We start from the raw sequence: 20,312 nt of genomic DNA on the forward strand, positions 1-20,312 counted from the left end.
TTAAAAGAAAATTCAGATTTTATGTGCTTATGTAAGAATAAGTTTAATTATTGAAGTTTGTTCCTCAAAAACACTCAAAATACCTATTAATATTAGAATTTTTTAGAATGTGGCCTTGTTTGAGTGGGTCAAGCTTTGATTATCAAAGACAGTATTTATTATTATTTGCCCATCTACAGCAGGTTATTTAAACCCTCACTACCAATACACTCAATATTTGTGTCATTATCTATTAATGACTATACTGATACTTGGGAGGCTGGCACAAAAAAAATACCTCACATCCTTATGTCTATTACACAGCTACTATACACAGCCACAAATAAAGCACTATGACCATAACTGTTTCCCTAACTTTCTCTTTGTAGACTAAGTAATATTTACAGCTATATTCTTGGAGAAGGTGCAGGGGACAACAAAAGTGTTAGAAAGGATCCTTAAAAAAAGCTGGGTTGGGGATTTTCTTGTTTTGATTTGGGGTTTTTTGTCATTGGGTTGTGATTTTTATTTTTATTAGAAAAGAGAGCTAGCATTATGGTTGCGGCAAATGGGAAACTACAAGATGTTTGTATGTGCCTGGAGAATATGACACTCATTCCCCATGAAATGCATCTGCTTGGTCTAATAACAGCATGGTTGCCCACACTGCTGCACATAACAGCAAGTCTCTGTCTCCTCTGGAGCAATGATGGTTGGATCAAGTGAGGAAAAAGTTCACCAACTCTACATAAGATTTTGTGCTAACAGCAGTTCCACATAAAATCCTATGCACATGGTGTAAATAAAATGTGTAAGATCTTGGCTGTGACTGAAAACCATCCAAAGGGATCCCAAGTACAAATGTTCACAACAAAAATTCATTTCAAATATTCATTGTGCATGTTGAAATCATAAAGACATTGATCCATCTCCAAATTTTGGTATGTAACCAAACAAACCCAGAAGTAGGCTTGCAAAAAATGAATTTCAGCCAAAAACTACTTTTACCAGAATTCTACCAAAAGTAGCAGAAACTCTACTGCAGAAACTCTAAAGAAAACTCAAGAGGCTTAAAAATTAACATTATCTGAAGTTTCACTGATTGTCCACCAGCACAGTATGTATATTCTGAACTCTGAGAGCCATAATTTTAATCTTCAGTAATACCCAGACGCAAACAACTCAGAAAGATATCTGTATCATAAGCCTTGGGTGGCTTTTTCTGCTTAAAATACTCTTTTTAAACAGCTTTCAAACTCTAAACCCAAAAGGATTACAAAGCTACTGTATCATTTGTATTAAGGAACCACTTAATGTTTCAGACATTAGCCAAGTCACTGTTCTGTTAAAAATCACTGTTTGCTTAAAAACACAGAGGAATACAAACTAGCTAACCTCCTGGTGACATTTTTAAATTCAATCCCATTTAGGACCAGCACAGAGAGTAAATCTGTGGCCCTTTTCTAAACACAAATTTCAGAGAAAATAATCTTGAAATATAAACTAGTTGTGCTGCGGTCTGATCATAGCGATAACCTAAGTTTTAGGTGCAGTTCTATAACCACTTTATTCTTGCAAAGGTGGGGGCTGCCACTGGGAGAGAGCTGTCCTGCCCCTCCGTGCTGCTGCTCCCACATTCCCCTGTGTGCCAGCACCACTGTTTGTGCAGCTACACTGTGAGTCAGGTCAGGGAAATGATCCATCTGAAAGTTAGCTAGGAAAATAAAAATAGATTCATTTTCAGCCAGATAAATTTCCTGGTATGATTCACCATGTCACCATGAGCACAAGTGCCAACACAACTGAGCAAGGAGAGGACATGACACTTCCCCCATTTCAACAACAGCTTCCACTTAACACAAGTTTCAAGTAAACATGGAACTGCATCTATCGGGGGCAAATTCACAAGCTCCTAATTAAAATACAGTAGTTGCTGCTGTTTCTCAAGATAAGAATAAACTTGTCCAGAAAAGTTTAGAGTGTATTAGAACACAAACTGGCACGATATTATAAAAGCCAGCACAGTTCAAAATAAAGTGAGTGAATACTGGTTTTAAAGTAAAGCAATTGATGCTATATGAAAGCACACAATTTTGTAAATATTTTCACATGTGTAGAAGTGATACCACTAATTCATCTGCACAGTTTCATCCAGTAAAAAGAGTGTAAGCATAGGTAGAGATATTGTCATGTTCCTATGATCTACTCTCCCAGTGATCCCTGTTCAGGGCTTTCCTCCAGTCTCTCTGGAAGACATCTAGCAAAAAAAAATAACCTTAAGAATTGATAAAGGACAACTGGGTTTTTTGCACCTTATTAACAACTCTTCCCTTTGTATGCTCTTCTTCCTCTGCAACACATCAGCAGGATAAACAAACCCCAAAAATTCCACTGCTTCTCCATCAGGCTGACAACAACTACTATTAAGACTCATTCTACTTCCCATATGAACTACTACACTGTAAAAAGCATGAATACTGAAACATAACGCACTCAGAAGTTTCACAAGGAGGAACAAACTCACATTCAGTACACCTCCACTATTTCCATTTTATCTGAGGGAAACTGTGACTTGGACAAATTTCAGGATAAAATCCACAATATTAAGGGCCAAATTTAAGATACCGTTGGCCCAATTCTTTACATAATTTACACATCTTTCTTCATCATCAACATAGCTCCCCATGATTTAAGGCAACCAAAAGCACAGACCACTTGTATAAACTAGCAATCGGATCTCTCTCTGGTGGTGTTGTACTCACTATCTAGGTCTACTTAGCAGCTGTCTCCGAAGACTATTCTGGTTTCAGTAACTTTCTTAGCAGGACAATGTTGATAAAGACCAGCAAGAAGCTTTCCCCAGTAAAATTTTTACACTACAACTGTTCAAATGTGAATAACTGAGGATTACAGAGTTTGGAATTTCAGTGTAAAAATGGTAATAAAAACTATATGAAACTGTTACCTTTCTAATTTTACACCGTTAATATGTTACCATATTGTAACTAAATATTTTGGGGAAGATACCCCCAAAGGCAAGACAGCCAACATTTTGAAAGTGAACTTCTGAATCTACCTTGAAAAAGGGAACGTGTTTTCTTACCAGTGTGCTGGTATCTGACACATTCACTTCCTATCTTCCTATCTGTTTTAAGAAAGCACTCAGTAAGAAAGCAAACTATAAACTTCCCAACTTAAGGTAACAAGATGTTACAATGTTACAATGTGATCTGATTATAGAGAAATGTACTCAAGATTTCTAAAAAGTAATCTAAGACTGCCCTGATTTGCAAGGGAAGTAATAATAACACAGAGTAGCTGGGACACAGAGATGGTAAAAAAAAAAAAAAAAAAAAAAAAAAGAGACCAGGGGCACATCTACATTACAGATAAGGAGTATACATCTGAAGCAAATCTCCCAGTTATCAACTATCACAAGGTTTGGTTTACGCTGTGACCACACCTCATATATTGCACTGCCGAGAGGCTTTCAGTCCATAGGAACAGATAAGACAATGAGTCCAAAGCAAATCTCTGGAAACATGTATAGATAGTATGGACACCAAAATCTAAGTACCTGTTGACAGATTTGCTGCTATTGTGCTATATTATGTGCTAATGACAACCTATCCTGAGACCCAGGAAACTCTTCCAGTACAAGTCAAGGTCTGTGCTGCTGGAACTGAGCAAAACTCTTTTGCCTGCAATTTAGGAAAAATCAAACTGCTCTCAGTAAGTTGGAGGCTGAATAAATCCCAGGCACTACCACCATCTTTTTTTGATGTTTTAGTGGAGAAAAAAAACACCTCATTTTGTCAAAAGGTTGTAGAGATGCTTATGAAGGATCAACAGTTCCTCCAAGAAAGCAGAAAGCAACCAAGACAGCACTTGAGTGCTTACAAAACCTTCTTTTCATGGCCTCCACCTATTCTATTCATTCCCTAAATCATCACTAGCCTGATCTCTTCCCAAAGGTTATTTTTTTGGTATGTGAATTTGCAGTCTCAGTTGCCTCTTTGATATTCATGCCCTAAAGCTCTTACTTCTCAGTCCAGTCTTAAAACTCCTTCAGGACCTAGTTTCAAGTCACAGCTGTTGACCTTATTAATGTTTTTGACGATTGCAGCAGGGGTAGTATAAAAGAAGTGGGTCCCACAGAGGCATAAACTGATTGACCTAGCTGAGGTGAGAAGAACAGGTACATGGATTGTCTTTGAAATAAAAGAAGACACAAAGATTTGGGAGATTTGTTGGACTGGCATGTAGGTATATTGAGGAAAGATAATTTTTTTAAGAGATATGAAAAGCCCTGGTATTGCAAGCAAATTATCCTTACAATAACAACATCTTCAATTTGAAAGTGACATAAACACAAATGAATTTAAGTTCAAATTACAGTATGACGAAAGTACTACACAGTGTGACTATTTAAGCTTTAAGTAAAAATAAAAAGTAGAAGTTTTATTAAATAGAAAACATGTAGTTGGGAAACAGTTCCTCAAAGTCTTCCCCAAGAGCATACTTTCAACATTTGCTGGTCAAGCAGTACTGCCAGGCCAAAAGGGTTGTGAGCAGGGAAAGAACAATGAATTGTTAATATCTTGCTTCCCTAATCCCTGAAAAAAAGAATGTTAACCTCGCTTCTTCAGAAGTATTGCCCTTATGGGTAACAAACTAGTATGAATAAGAGAAACCGGTATGAATGGAGAAAACTTTCAGAACATGAGCAGTAAGGCAGCATTCACTACATAGGAAATACAACAGATATAAAAGAATATGTAATGCCAGTATGTCCAGAATACTCAAAAATATCCACTGTCTAGGTGTCTTCCTGTGTAACAAGCAACTTGTTGTCAGGCACAGTAAAAGCACTTTTCTACCCTAAAACTCGGGACACGTGAAAGCCCAAAGCACAAGGTGATAAGCACCAAAAAAATGCCTTACAAGCCACTGGAAGGATGATAATAAACAAGGATTCTGTTTAGGTATTGAATTTGTTAACTTCTTTTCAAAAATCTGAAAATCAATATGACCAAGGTCAAACATGTTGATGCTCCAATGAACATTCCTTGTTAATAATAACCTAGGATAACACCTTCCTCCCTTTGAATATATTACTACATCTTCTGACATATTAGTAGTAGGAACTAATCCATTTCATCAAACATGCACAAAACTTTAACCACTATCACATACAATACAACTCCACCTAGAAGTGACATTTTTACCAATCAAAATTGCAACTGAATTAAAAACTGGAAACTGGCTGTATTACAGCTACATTGAAACAAAACCAATTTTTTGAAAAATTTAAAAATTAAATCAACCATGCACAATTCCAAAACGGCATTCAGCAAGGATATTCCAGAGAAAAAACTTGAGACTAGTTAAAATACCTTGTATTTCAAGCTTCAATTACTATAGCAAACTGCCTTTACCTGCAGAAAGTGGTAATAATCCAAGGTGAAGAGCTGCAAAAATAACTCACCTATTTACTACCTTAAAGTACCCGAAATAAACAGTTAACAAAGAGCACTCATCCTAGTTACATCAATTGTAAGATTTTTCTCATGGTTCTGACCTTCCTTCAGGCACAAATAAGGTTAAAATAATTATTCCCAAAAGAAGAGCTTGGTACTCAACTACAATGTGAATGGGACAGAAAATGGCACAGAGGGCCTTTCTGCTCTCCCAGCGGGGTAGCTGCAGGAAAAACAGCCTCTAAATACACAGATCTCTGCTCAGAGTGTATGCGGAAATAAAAATAAAACAGTATGTGAGGTTTCCTCAACTGCAAGCAACTTCACAGATTTACCTAAATCCACTCTACACTGAATGCATGATAAAGAAATATCTAACTATTGAGAACTTAAAAAAAAATCTAGTTTAGATACAGGAATGTATAAACATTTATATGAGTCACTGTCATTTTTTCTCTTTGGTCCTCATGAAGCTGCCTCTTTTACATACGCATATTTTATTGGAACTTTACAGTAATTCATATTTTCTTTTATTTTGATAGAATTAAGAGTGGAAAGATTATAATAACAAAGCCTTATTTAGTTTCAAGTGGTTCATCAATGAAGATTTTACCTTAAACTACTATTTGCTGAGACAATTAGGAAAAAAAAGTTTAAATTTCTTCTACTTTGTGTAGCAGATGTTCAAGATAGTCTATTTGAATTTGTCTTTGTTAGAGGTGTGTTAAACTACTCAAATAATTCAGACAATCTGCAAACAAGATTTCTGACAGGTTGTGAATAACACTCAATTAGTATCATAACTTCTGAGATTAATTTTTCAATCAAGGCATTAAAAAAAAAAAAAAAAAAAAGAAACAAACAAAACAAAAAAACATACCACCTGAATTCAATCTCCAGAGTGCATTTCCAAAATTAACATCTGTTTGGTCTTGGTTCAACAGTAAAACCCAACGTCCATTAAATTAAATTACTTAGTTCTTTTTCTGGATTTGGTGAGGGGAGGAGGGGAGGGAAGACATGCTACCCTATGACTGTAAATAATTTGTACTTTAAACAACTGTACTTCTATTTGGAACAATAGATTTATTCCACTACACTATTTATTCTTCTTGATAGTAAATATAGCAGCAATAAATATTTCCCACACAGTTATTTCTTAAAATCCCATGGTACCTGCATCATGTCCTGAATTGCAAAAATGAAAACAGACCAGCAGTTGAGTGAATCTCATCACAGTAAATCAAACATCTCTTATTCTATAAAGTCTATGAGTTTGGAAATAGTAACATTACTTTAGGTAATTCAGTTCTGGATACTAAAAAAAAAAAAAAAAAAAAAAAAAAAAAAAAGAAAAAACCCTCAAGTGAAAACTGTATTACAGTATTTCAGTGATACATTGTTTACAGGAAATTTTTACCACCATCTCATTACATCAAATTTCTTAAAGTATCATGGTTAAGGCATAGAAATTTTATATTCAGTTCCCTCTCTGTAAACTTGTGATACTAGTACTTCTGTACTCCAGGTGAGCATTGCAAGATAAAATGAGGACATCAAAAACTGTGAGATTATAATAAAGTCACCCCCCATAAGCAAGTCAGATACATTATCTATTCAATATAATTTGGGTAAAAATATATCATGTAAGCCATATAAAGACTGTCATGACAAACAGCATTATCTAATGTAACACACTTGAACACAGAAGCCCAAGAAGAGGTGTGATAGTTGAAGTATGACAACAGAAGCATTGACTTAAACTGACAACATTTTGCTTTGTCTTTAAATAATGATTTAGCCATCTTGTAATGCCATAGACATTAGGTATATTCTCCCCAGATTTATTTTTTTTTAAAGAAAACTTACTCTTGCAATTAAAGTTGGTTGACATGTTAAATTTAAAACTGGGTCCTTTAAAAAGTTAACATCTGTGTCAATTTTTCCTTTGTCCCAAATGATCTTTTAATAACATGGTAGCAAAGACTCTTAAATCTTTTCATATGTTTAAACTAATTGAAATCTTGCGCACAGGTTATATATAAAGAAATTAGGTTGCAATTAAGCATAGTTATTAATGATTCTTAAATCTAATTGTTGTGACTATTATAGACTACAGACAAGGTCAACTCTACAACTCAGGAAACTTTAGCTTTAAAGAAAAAATACCACCTGAATTATATGCATAAAACCCGTTTTTGTAATGATATAGCTCTAACCAGACTAAGCATGTTCATCCATTTAAGAAACCAGCTGTTTCCAAACTGTTAAATTAAAAACATATCCCCCTCGTAAAACATTACATTTAATTTAGTAAATACAGTAAAAACACATTAAGTAAGATCACAAATACTCTTGCAATAATCTTAAAAAAAAAAAAAAACACCCTGCAAAATGTTGCACTCAGAAGCAAATCCAAAATGTAAAAGTCATTTCAGCAATTACTGCAGAGTCCTTACACTAACTGCATAAGTGTCAAATTCATGTTTTAACTTCTGCATATCAACAGCAACATTCAGATCATGGTATTTCAGATTTTTATCAAGATCACTTCCCTTTCACCTGTATGCATTAGAAGGAAAAACATTGGTGTTATCTAAAAAGGAAACTCAAAGGAACACAACACATCTCTCTCTCCTAATCTGGCTACAGGAATAACTGGAGAACAAAACAAAGAAAGAAAAATTATTATACTCTCTGAAACAAAACACAATGAGCCAGTGAACTGCAAGAATACCTTTGCAGCAGCACAAGGACACAAGGCCGTAAGATGCTCGATTCTTATCACTAGATTTGAGACAGTAAGTCACAGATGACCATAAGACCATTTATACAAAATACATTCCCACTCCTTTCTTGCCTGAGCAGAGACTTCACTCTAACACGACTGCTCTGCTGGTTCTCCGCTTGTACAAGGTCTGATGTCTCACAGGGTACATCTGCAGTAATATCTTAGTTCAGATAAGGAGAGCACTTTTGCGACAAATCTTCCTATCACACCACTTAATGCACTTTCGTTTGCTGCATGAAGCAGTCCTGGAGTGCACAAACCTGGTTCCTTTCAGATGAAACTAAAAACCATAAGCAATACCACTGCCAAAGGGGCACAGGAGCAGACAGGTGTCAGTCCAAAGTAACACCCACTTCACTTTGCAAATGCACTTGAGGTAGGTAGGTATCAGGTCCCCATCACCAATTATTTCATTCTGTGAATCTGCTCTCACTGGACAGCATTACTTGCTCAGGCAGGCCCAGACAGTATGCTTCAGGATCTCCTTTCACTTGTGAGATGGGACTTGACTGCACCTGAGGTTCTCTGAGCCTCTCAGGCTTTGCTTCCTCTTGGGCTTTGTGTCTTTTATTGTCCAAAGTTCTTACCTCTAGCCTGTCATCTCTGCTCATTTGACCATTCACATATAACAGCTTACTCTTCCTCAGTAGCATCTACTCTCACCACACTGAAACTTCCTCTCCTAAAGACTACTCAAAGCCTGAGTATGATCATCCTTCATTAAATAAACAATTCTGGCACTTCTTAAACTTGAGTGATGGCTGATTTTAAAATACTAATACTTTAATGGGTTCATCATTTAAGCACACACAGAAAAACAGAGCATTGAAGCCAACTGTGTAGCATCATATTGACTTGTCAGTGCTCAACAGCAGGGTTAAAAGCTTACAAATATACAGCCTTCAGCCCTCTATTATTGACATGGACACAGTACTAAGGATAACAAAGCAAACATTCTCTCAGTGCATTTCACAGTCATTAAGAATTGTAATATTGTGCCGTTACAGACCCTGTCCTCCCCAGCCTCTCTCAACCAGAGTCTCAACCCAGAGAGAGATGCCCAGCTCAACTTTTAGTCCTCCCCTCTCATTCCTACATTCAGCTCACTTAACCCACATTTGTAACAGCCTATCTCATTAGCCAGATCCTCAAAACCATTCTTCATCCCAGTACTTTCAAGTCATCCTCATATTCCTTGACTAGGCTGTGAATCACAGAGAGAGACTGTTTTGTTCTTTTCCTTATATCACAAACCTTCCTGAATGCTGAAGAGAACAATTTTTAAAGTTCCTAGGCTATATCCACATGACCAAGTAATTTGGCATAGTAGAAGCAAATCAGTCAACTGAGGCAGCTGGTGCCCAGGCCCCTATGTTTCCAGCACGTAGGATTTACAAGTTTTATTTCAAGTTAAATTTAGTCTGGAGCCTCAGATTGAACCGTTGCACCACACACGTGGTTCAGGGCTGTCCAGAGGACTGATCACTGGGGCTGGAGTTCACTCAATGTCCAGCTGGAGACAACATCCCATGCTCTGCTTCTTCCAGGAGGAACCTGGTTTGTAGCTATGAAAACCACCCTGTGAACTGAGCCAATGAGCGTCAAGTGGGGATGATCAGAAAAATCACTTTAAAACTGTAATAGCATGATCGCTTGGAGAAGCAGGCCAGCTTTAGCCAATCCCACAATGCTTCTTTGCACACAGAGAGAATATTTAGCTGCCAAAATAAAAAGTGTCTACTGAGCATAATCCAACTTTCAGAATTTAGATTAAGGCTGGATACTTCCTGGCAACAATAAAAAAAAAAGCACTTAACAACTTTGATTCTCTTGCTCCAGAACAAGGTCAGGATAGAAGTTGTAATTACATGAAATGTATAAACATTGAATTAAATGCTTATAAATTCTTGACATTGCAGAACACCACTGCACTTTTCCTTTTGTTTTCACCGACAAACAAAATGAATGCTTTAATGCACCAACAACCAGAATAAATCAGACACAGAAAATTAAGACAATATTAGATGTGATAAAAAAAAAAAAATCCCACTTAAACCTGCAAACCTACACAATCACCTATAGTCAGAAGAAAAAAAACCAACCATATATTCACTCAAAGTTAATTACAGTAAGGAAAAATACATGTCATGAAATGTCTTTACTTAGAAAATAATATAATTACTAACAAAATTGACATCAAAATGTCAACTTGGTAGGCTTTTCTTCAATTAATAGATAGTAAAACAGCATGAGAAGGAAAACCTTTATTTTACATTTCAGAATTTCAAATATTCAGTAAGACATTGAGTTTCACTGTACACTGTCCTTTCCTGGACCCCAGTGATTAATATATGCATATCCAGTGCCCACAGAGTTGATACCAGGGTGTGATAAGAATGAGGGGTATTACATGAAGGAACCATATAAAAGACATGAAGGATACCATATAAAAGACAATTATTAGGATCATCCTCATCATTTTCTAATGCATTTGAAAGAGATTTATGTGAAATAATCAAAAAAGGAAATCAGATACCCAAACTGAGTAAACAATAAGATGGGAAAGAAAAATAATTTATAATTTTAAATAGTTCCTGTCATGTAAAATTTTGTTTTAAATATAAAGTACATATTCCAAAATAGAAAGCAGACTTTAAGCTTCTCATAGTTTAGCCCACCATTTTCATCTACAATACCCATAATGCATCCTGAAATACAATTTATGCAGGAATGATAACAGAATAATAAACTTTTTCTCTCATTCTCTTGGCTTCTTTGACATTTAATGTCAATCTGCAATAACAAAGCTAATAATGATCTTCGTCTTCACACACTGCTATTGAAACAAAGCTTTTCTTTGTAAATTAAAGGGTAATTTTGTTCCCACTATTCCAGTCTAAATCTTTCTGGGCTAGAATCACAGAAGCTCATGGCATAAATCACCCTATAATCTAGATCACCTTCTCTCTGCAAGAGAGATGATGTTCTTTGGGAAATAAATCATGTACGCAACCACAACCCAAAGCAGAGCAGCATGAAGCATAGAAGATTTCATCTGAAGTTTATTACATAATACAAATGCCAGATATTTCTAGAGGTTTCTCATTCGAAGCTTTACATACAGTAACCTTCGCAAATTTGTAAATCACATGGTGACACATTATGAAGTGGCACCTGAAGAATTTACAGGAATTCAAATATAAAAGAAAATCATACTTTAGACTGGCTTATAATTAGGAACATGCTCTTTTATCATACGGCTTCCAGGTCTGCAAAGTAATTAGGTGTATGCTGAGCTTTATGCAAGTATTATGTTGATTTTATGGGGACTACTTGCATTTGTAATACAAGATGAGCCACAGTGAATGATTCTGGCATCTAGGAAGTTTCACACAAAGTATCGCATCCACAAGAGCTTCCAGGCAACCTTCTACTGTGCACCTCTATTACTACCACTTCCAGCTACCACAGCAGCCTACTACCATGATACATGGGTGACAGCAGCTGCTACAGCAAGGTTAAGTGGGAATTAGAGCCCAACTTCCTCTTCACTGTCAGTTACCCCTACAAACAGGGGCAGTGCTGAGGGTTAAGTATTAACAAGACCAAGGCCTTAATGGCCATTAATTCCATATGGTCAGATTAGCTCACTGCAGACCAGAAGATAAATCAGGAATGCTCACAAGTGTAACCATGTAATGCAACTGCACACAGCATGCAATAGATACACCAGAACTTTCCATTAAAAGACAAAACTTACCCCTCTTCTGAACCCAGCCTTCCTTCACAATGGTAACATCGCTCATGATGGCTCCACTCTGAACCCCCAGCTCAAAAGAATATTTCTTTGAGTTATCAGCTTGTCTTTTTGGCTTCTCTTCTACAGCTCTTCCCAATTTCTACTGATGAGTCAGCCTGGAAGGAAATATTAGAGAAAGAATTTAAGTCTTTTCTGTTTTTCTCATTTGACAGCCAACAAAAAAGTCTTTGTTGATGTCTTCCACTGACTGAGATCATATTAAAAATCTGCCTTTCTTTTAATTAACCACATAACAGAATCATGTTTTTAGTCTTACAGCACATTTTCCATGAACACTGTAATACTTAAAAGATGCATAATGTGTTAAATTTTAAGTCGTATCGCACTTTTATAAAATGCACACAATAGAATTCTCTCATACTAATGCACACGATGCTGTTAAATGAAAGGGTGCTGGTACTGCTTCACAGGTCCAACTCTGAACCCACAGGAGCTCTAACCATTGACACATTTGTCAGAATACATGCAACGGACAAGTGGTTTCTCTATTATAGCTACAGCGATCATATTAAGTGTGCAAGAAAATGGAAGGAAAGGTTCTGTAAAGGAGCTCAAAACCAAATCCTTAAGTACTATAAATACGGTTATCTTCATAACTGTCAAAATCTGTAGTAACCAGTTTACCAGCCATGCAATTAGGTTTTTTGATGCTTGAATTAAAAAAAGTAGTAAAGGCGACAGAAATAAAACATTTATCTTACTTTCACTATAATTTCATTATAGCCAATCCAAATCATTAACTTAGAGAAGTTTTTTTAAAAGCAGCATCATCTGCAAGTACACAAAAAGAAAAAACAACTGCTTAGGAGTACAAATTAACCAAGAAAGCCAATGTTTAGTTTATGAAAAGAAGGCACACATTCTCTCAAGGCTTTAAGCCAGGCAGTTTCAAGAGGGCTCTTTTCCCTACACGGCTCAGCTTGCAGGGGACAGAAGGGAAGTCAGCCCTGGAACAGGACGTGCCACAACCACCTCTTCTAACCACCTCACCCCCAGAGTACCTAACAGCTGTGAAGAAGAAATAAATAGCACTACAATCAAGTAGGAAGAGAAGCCAGAGGGCAGGAGAGGTTTCCTTTTACCGGTAGACTGCCTTTCCCCTCCATCCTTCAAAATGAAGAGAAGCATTCATATAATGCTCATCTAGAAAAGGAGGTGGGAAGCAAGAAAAGGGATTTCTCTGAAGGTGGAGGACCACTCTTCTATGGTTGCACACACAGAAGCACACGTGTCTGCAGCACTAGCATGGAACAGGATTAAACACCAGTTTAATACTAGCAAATGCAGCACATACATATCCATTGAGTAGACTGACCAACAAATTTAAATGTGATAGAAACAAACATGACTGCTAGAAGCAAACTCCAATGCATAAATGGAGAAAGGACTGGGAAATAAACTAGCTTAATCCAACTGAGTACAGGCTAAAAACTGAATCATTATACACATGCATGTTATTTCTTATTTATCATTTGAAAAATGTGTATTTGCACAATACAGCAGCTAGATGGAAGGCTACTTCTGTATGGATGCTGTGCTGTACAAAATAAAACTTGGCATTTTTTTCAAGTGGTATGCAATAAAAAAAGCAGTACAACCTGATTTTACAGAAACGCTGAACTGTGTCCATTTTACAGTTTTGCTTTCACTACACTATTCTTTAAAAAACATGCAGTATTTCAGCTGCATAAAAGTAAAAACCACAATGCTAATTTCATTAATACTGCAAAATTTAAGTAATATTAAATACTGTGCCTCTGAGAAATCTCCATGTCACTGGAAGATATGACAGTAAGACCTATGCAGGTGATGCACAGCCTTCTGTACAGGCATCATACTCTGCTGTGTCTAAAAGAACACCAGATATCAGCATTTATGCAACTGCACACCCTGCCTTAAGACTTAAATACTGTTTAAGCTTTCAAAAAAGTTAAAAGAAAATGTTTTGTACAAGGTTTTGGAATGACATGAGACTGTTTCATTACTGTTCATTGTCCTCACTTGCTTTAGCTGTTTAGATTTTGTATTGTGTAAGCCAGTATGGCAGAAATAACAAGAACATGCATTTCCACATCCTTCACCTTATTAGTGTGAGAGTTATTTTCTGGGTCATGTATTATCAGAACTTCTGTTTGCATGCTTCAAACTAGAGATAAGCAAGTCTATCAGCTGTGTGTGGAAAGAGATCCTGACAGATTAAGACACGTGTCTGAAAGCAGGCTGCAATTCTGTTGTTCTGAATCACCACAGAACAGTATCAGCTCTTATTACAAACACACAAATCTTTACAAAGCCAGAGGTCATCATCAAACAACTGTAACCTAAAAGCGGTTGTTCTGCAAATGAAATGTAAGCACAGTAGTATTCAAATATCCAACTTAAGTTTGATTTTCCTATAAGACTTTCACTGCATTCTTTAAGAAGCAATCACAGGTAACTCTTTTTTAACTGTAAAGACAAAAGAAGCAATGTAAAGACAAAAAAACTGTAAAGACAAAAGAAGCAACACACAGTAATACTCTTAGGCTGGCATATGCTGCAATATGTTTTACCCTTTTGGCAAACTTAATGTACTTTCCAATTTTGGTGTGTGCTGATGAAAAATGCAGTCATTTATTTTATCACAGAATCATAGAAACGTCTAGGTTGGAAAAGACCTTGAAGATCATCCAGTCCAGCCATTGACCTAACACTGACAGTTCCCAACTACACCAGATTCCTCAGCGCTACAACTCTACTCTTAAACACCTCCAGGGATGGGGACTCCACCACCTCCCTGGGCAGCCCATTCCAACGCCTAACAACCCCTTCTGGAAAGAAATGCTTCCTAATATCCAGTCTAAACCTTCCCTGGTGCAACTTGAGGCCATTACCTCTTGTCCTATCGCTTGTTACTTGGTTAAAGAGACTCATCCCCAGCTCTCTGCAACCTCCTTTCAGGGAGCTGTAGAGGGCGATGAGGTCTCCCCTCAGCCTCCTCTTCTCCAGACTAAACACCCCCAGTTCCCTCAGCCGCTCCCCCTACGACCTGTGCTCCAGACCCCGCACCAGCTTCGTTGCCCTTCTCTGGACACGCTCGAGTCATTCAATGTCGTTTTTGTAGTAAGGGGCCCAAAACTGAACACAAGAATCGAGGGGTGGCCTCACCAGTGCCGAGTCCAGGGGTCAGACAGATCCCTTCCCTGTCCCTGCTGGCCACGCTATTGCTGACACAAGCCAGGATGCCATTGGCCTTCTTGGCCCCCTAGGCACACTGCTGGTTCCTGTTCAGCCAGCTATCAATCAACCCCCCCAGGTCCCTCTCTGACTGGCTTTTATTGGTAGAGATTAAGCTATAAAGAAATTAACTTTGTACTAATTAGTGATAATCTTTTCTGCCCACATACTGATCATTAAGTCATAGAATCATGGAACAGTCTGGGTTGGAAAGGACCTTAAAGACCATCTAGCTCCAGCCCACCTGCCATGGGCAGGGACACCTTCCACCAGACCAGGTTGTTCAAAGCCTCATCTAACCTGGCCTGAACACTGCCAGGGAGGGGGCAGCCACAGCCTCTCTGGGCAACCCCTTCCAGTCTTTCACCACCCTCACCGTAAAAAATTTCTTCCTTGTATCTAATCTAAATCTACCCTCTTTCAGTTTAAAACCATTGCCCCTCATCCTATCACTACACTCCCTGATAAGGAGTCCCTCCCCATCTCTCCTGTAGGCACCCTTTAAGTACTGTGAGGCTGCCATAAGGTCTCCCTGGAGCCTTCACTTCTCTGGGCTGAACAACTCTCTCAGCCTGTCCTCATAAGGGACATACTCCAGCCCCCTCATCATCTTTGTGGCCTCCTCTGGACCCACTCAAGCAGGTCCATGTCCTTCTCATGCTGGGGGCCGCAGAGCTAAACACAGGACTCCAGATGGTATCTCACGAGAGGGGAGAATCACCTCCCTCGACCTGCTGGTCACACTTCCCTTGATGCAGCGCAAGACACAATTTGCTTTCTGGGCTATGAGTGCACACTGCTGTCTCATAGTGCATTTTCCATCCACTAATACCCCCACGTTCTTCTCCACAGGGCTGTTCTGAATCCACTCATTGCCTAGCCTGTATTTGTGCTGATACCACAATTCAGAATGCCCATAATCCCGGCAGATGCCCAGTTTTGATACATTTGATACAGTTTTGATACAATTTATACTTAAAGCTCCCTATTTATCCACGGATTACAATTAAGTTAGTATTACTCAATCAAAATCTGATCTATGACCACTTTTCATGTCAACCGGTGTCCTAACAATCTCAAATGTATGTCTGTAAGATTGCATCCCACCCACTGCACGCACCACTTTACTGAATATTGAACAAAATCCCCAAAACACAAAAATCAGATCAATATGGTGACAAAACTAACTGAATTATCTCCAGTTTATTTTCATAATATTACCACTTAAGTAGAATTATCAACAATTGCATGGTTATATTGATCGCTTACTTAATAGGTAATTAGAAGACAAGCTGAATTACACAGGAAGCTGAAGGAAATAAATCAAAGCACTAAAAGACTAATGAAAATAAAGGTTATACATTCACACTACACTTTTAAGAAGTCATTTGTAAGCATCTGTACTATTATCCCTTACTAAGTTCCTCTGTGGCTTTCCAAAAGCTGGATTCCTTTACTCTGAAAGTCACTCAGCAAAGCTTGAAAAGAGCAGACTTTTGAGTCTTATCATGACAAAAACTGACCTTATTGAAAAATAGTCATACAGAAACCTTCTTCCCTGAAGATGTAATAAAGGATTGTCTACAGACATAAAGGAGTTGCCTGAAACACGTGGAACTCTCACATCAAAATAGCATTTCATCTGTAGTTCAACTATTTCAAGAAAAGCTACAGAAATGTTTATTCTGGCTGGCATACAACTTAACTTATCTCAGCTGGCATACAACTTAAATACTTGTTAGCAATCAATCAGAGAGCTCTGCTCTCCCAATGCACTTCAAGTGTCAGCAGCTAGTATATAGTAATTTTTAGTTTCCCTTATTGCTATAGGATGAACCCACAGAAACAGTGATAAGATCTGTAAGAACTGAAGTTGAAGATATTTTGCATTCCACCTGCTGCCTACAGGGAAAAACTGGACTTGTTTTCATATATGTTCCAGCAGCTGGAGAATGCGTTGGATTTATAACATGCGGGGAGGGGGGGAAGCAAACAGAACTTGGAAGATACTTTTTCAACAGTATATTGTTGTATTCTGCAGACAGTATCAGATAGTCATGTATATGCATAATACATACAAGAATCTATTGTCTACATGCTTTATGGTGCAGGTGTAAAAATTTACTCGATCAGAGGCAGTCATGTGAATAACACACCTGTATTTTTTTGGATCTGGTAAAAAATAGTAAAACTTTTCCTTTATCTGGAAAGATATTAAGCCACTTTTATAGTGTTAGATGAAACAATTCAGCACACTCTTAAGAGCTAGTATTACACTTTTAAGTTCCTAGCTGTAGAGGTTGCAAAGGCATCTTTCTGAACAAAGTAGAAACTATTACATGCAACAGAGTTCCAGATCCCTCTGCTGGGGCTCACAGTTCTCTCAAGCTGTGGTGAGCACCTGCCAACACCTTTTCAGTTTTTGTCTTTAAGAATAACAGCAATATAGAGAACAACCAGCTCATTTCACGATGCTACTATATGGGAACTGTAAGACCAACCATTCAAATGAAAAATGGACTACTCAGTAGGATGACACCTTTCCTCAACTTGTATTTTTAAATAAAAGGAGGCTCTCATGCAGTCAGGTACCTCCACACACCCAGTGGATGGGGAGAAGAAAAGAAATCCCTTCCAAGCAGAAGGACTAAAAAGAGTGGTTCAGGTCTATACTTAACAACCACTCTGTGTAAGTGAACAATCATCAAGATTCATAAGAACAGACAACACTCCCTTGGAATCTGGGCATCCTCCCATTTCCCCCGTGACAAGAGACAGCTGAGTAAAGAAGACAGTGCCCATAAATTCAGTGTAAATTGTATGATTCAGGTCTCTGTTGTAAGAACTTTCATAAACACAGGCTCCTACTTTCAACAATTTTGGAGCTGAGAAAAAACAGATACTCTCACATTTACCAACTCAAGTTACTAGAGAGGATACCAACAGAATCAGTTTCAGCACTTCCAGAGACAATCCCTAAAACTTCTTGTAATATTATCAACTTAATGATTCATTCAACCTTCTTCTCTAAATATATAAGGGAACTACCATTTTCCCTTTTTACAAGTAATCATTTGTTTAATAAAATGTTTGGGGAAAAAACAGCAAGTGAATCTTTCTGATTCACTTTGCCTGACTCACTGAGATTCTTTGGTACTTAATGTAAGCAGAGCCAAATCTCATCATATCTCTATCTCCTTATTTCTCAGAAAGGCAACTGAAACATTTTGTGCATGCACACACAAAACACACACTACCAAAAAAAAGCAGCTCTCAGTCATCCTCTAGTGGCTTCCATCACATGCATGTTTGTTTCCCTGCTTTGGGGTTTTTTTGTAGCAGATCACACTAAGAAGTTTTCTCAAATCTGAGTTTCAATCCTCCAAGACAACCGAACAAGCTGTAACTTCATCCAGCATTGGTTGCAATCACAGAGCAAGGAATTCAAATGATAAGGCTCTAAACTAAAAACAAAGTTTTCTTTAGGATTGGAAGCTAAGATCCAAGTTTTATTTATGAGAAATGCATGCATATCCTCTTCTCCTACCAAAGTTGTCTAAAAGTCTGGTCAATTAGAGGATATATTTGACATCATCAAAAATTACACAAGAGTATGTTGCAGGACAGAGACTGCTACAAAACCTACTAAATCAAATGAACCCATATTGTTAATGGAAGACTGGAAGAATCACATTTAGCTGAGTGCTTTATCTAAAAAGTATAGAGTATACAGGCTTTTACAAACTACCTATTCTGGAATTTTGGTTACACTTCAAACACAGCAGAATGGATTATGTCCTTTTACAGTCTCAGGAGGACTGACTGACTTAAATACTATCACTGCTTACACTGAGAAAAAGGAACCTGCAGGCAGATAGTATTTGTTAGTTTATTAGAGTCAATTAAAAAAAGTAGTAAAGGCGACAGAAATAAAACATTTATCTTACTTTCACTATAATTTCATTATAGCCAATCCAAATCATTAACTTAGAGAAGTTTTTTTAAAAGCAGCATCATCTGCAAGTACACAAAAAGAAAAAACAACTGCTTAGGAGTACAAATTAACCAAGAAAGCCAATGTTTAGTTTATGAAAAGAAGGCACACATTCTCTCAAGGCTTTAAGCCAGGCAGTTTCAAGAGGGCTCTTTTCCCTACACGGCTCAGCTTGCAGGGGACAGAAGGGAAGTCAGCCCTGGAACAGGACGTGCCACAACCACCTCTTCTAACCACCTCACCCCCAGAGTACCTAACAGCTGTGAAGAAGAAATAAATAGCACTACAATCAAGTAGGAAGAGAAGCCAGAGGGCAGGAGAGGTTTCCTTTTACCGGTAGACTGCCTTTCCCCTCCATCCTTCAAAATGAAGAGAAGCATTCATATAATGCTCATCTAGAAAAGGAGGTGGGAAGCAAGAAAAGGGATTTCTCTGAAGGTGGAGGACCACTCTTCTATGGTTGCACACACAGAAGCACACGTGTCTGCAGCACTAGCATGGAACAGGATTAAACACCAGTTTAATACTAGCAAATGCAGCACATACATATCCATTGAGTAGACTGACCAACAAATTTAAATGTGATAGAAACAAACATGACTGCTAGAAGCAAACTCCAATGCATAAATGGAGAAAGGACTGGGAAATAAACTAGCTTAATCCAACTGAGTACAGGCTAAAAACTGAATCATTATACACATGCATGTTATTTCTTATTTATCATTTGAAAAATGTGTATTTGCACAATACAGCAGCTAGATGGAAGGCTACTTCTGTATGGATGCTGTGCTGTACAAAATAAAACTTGGCATTTTTTTCAAGTGGTATGCAATAAAAAAAGCAGTACAACCTGATTTTACAGAAACGCTGAACTGTGTCCATTTTACAGTTTTGCTTTCACTACACTATTCTTTAAAAAACATGCAGTATTTCAGCTGCATAAAAGTAAAAACCACAATGCTAATTTCATTAATACTGCAAAATTTAAGTAATATTAAATACTGTGCCTCTGAGAAATCTCCATGTCACTGG

General features: G+C 37.6%; 1 protein-coding gene across 2 annotated transcripts in view; it reads right to left on the bottom strand.

Annotated features, from left to right (window-relative positions):
- The window catches only part of AKT3 (AKT serine/threonine kinase 3), a 144,140-nt gene extending 131,975 nt beyond the window's left edge, over positions 1 to 12,165 (bottom strand). For both annotated transcript variants that reach the window (XM_026844478.1, XM_026844479.1), the window contains exon 1: positions 12,011 to 12,165. In XM_026844478.1, coding sequence (XP_026700279.1) covers positions 12,011 to 12,056 — 46 coding nt within the window. In that variant the 5' untranslated portion in view covers positions 12,057 to 12,165. The remainder of the gene's footprint in view (positions 1 to 12,010) is intronic.
- Between the last annotated feature and the right edge of the window lie 8,147 nt (positions 12,166 to 20,312).

This window comes from Athene cunicularia, assembly GCF_003259725.1.
Source record: "Athene cunicularia isolate RWA chromosome 3 unlocalized genomic scaffold, athCun1 chr3_part1, whole genome shotgun sequence".
NCBI lineage: Eukaryota > Metazoa > Chordata > Aves > Strigiformes > Strigidae > Athene > Athene cunicularia.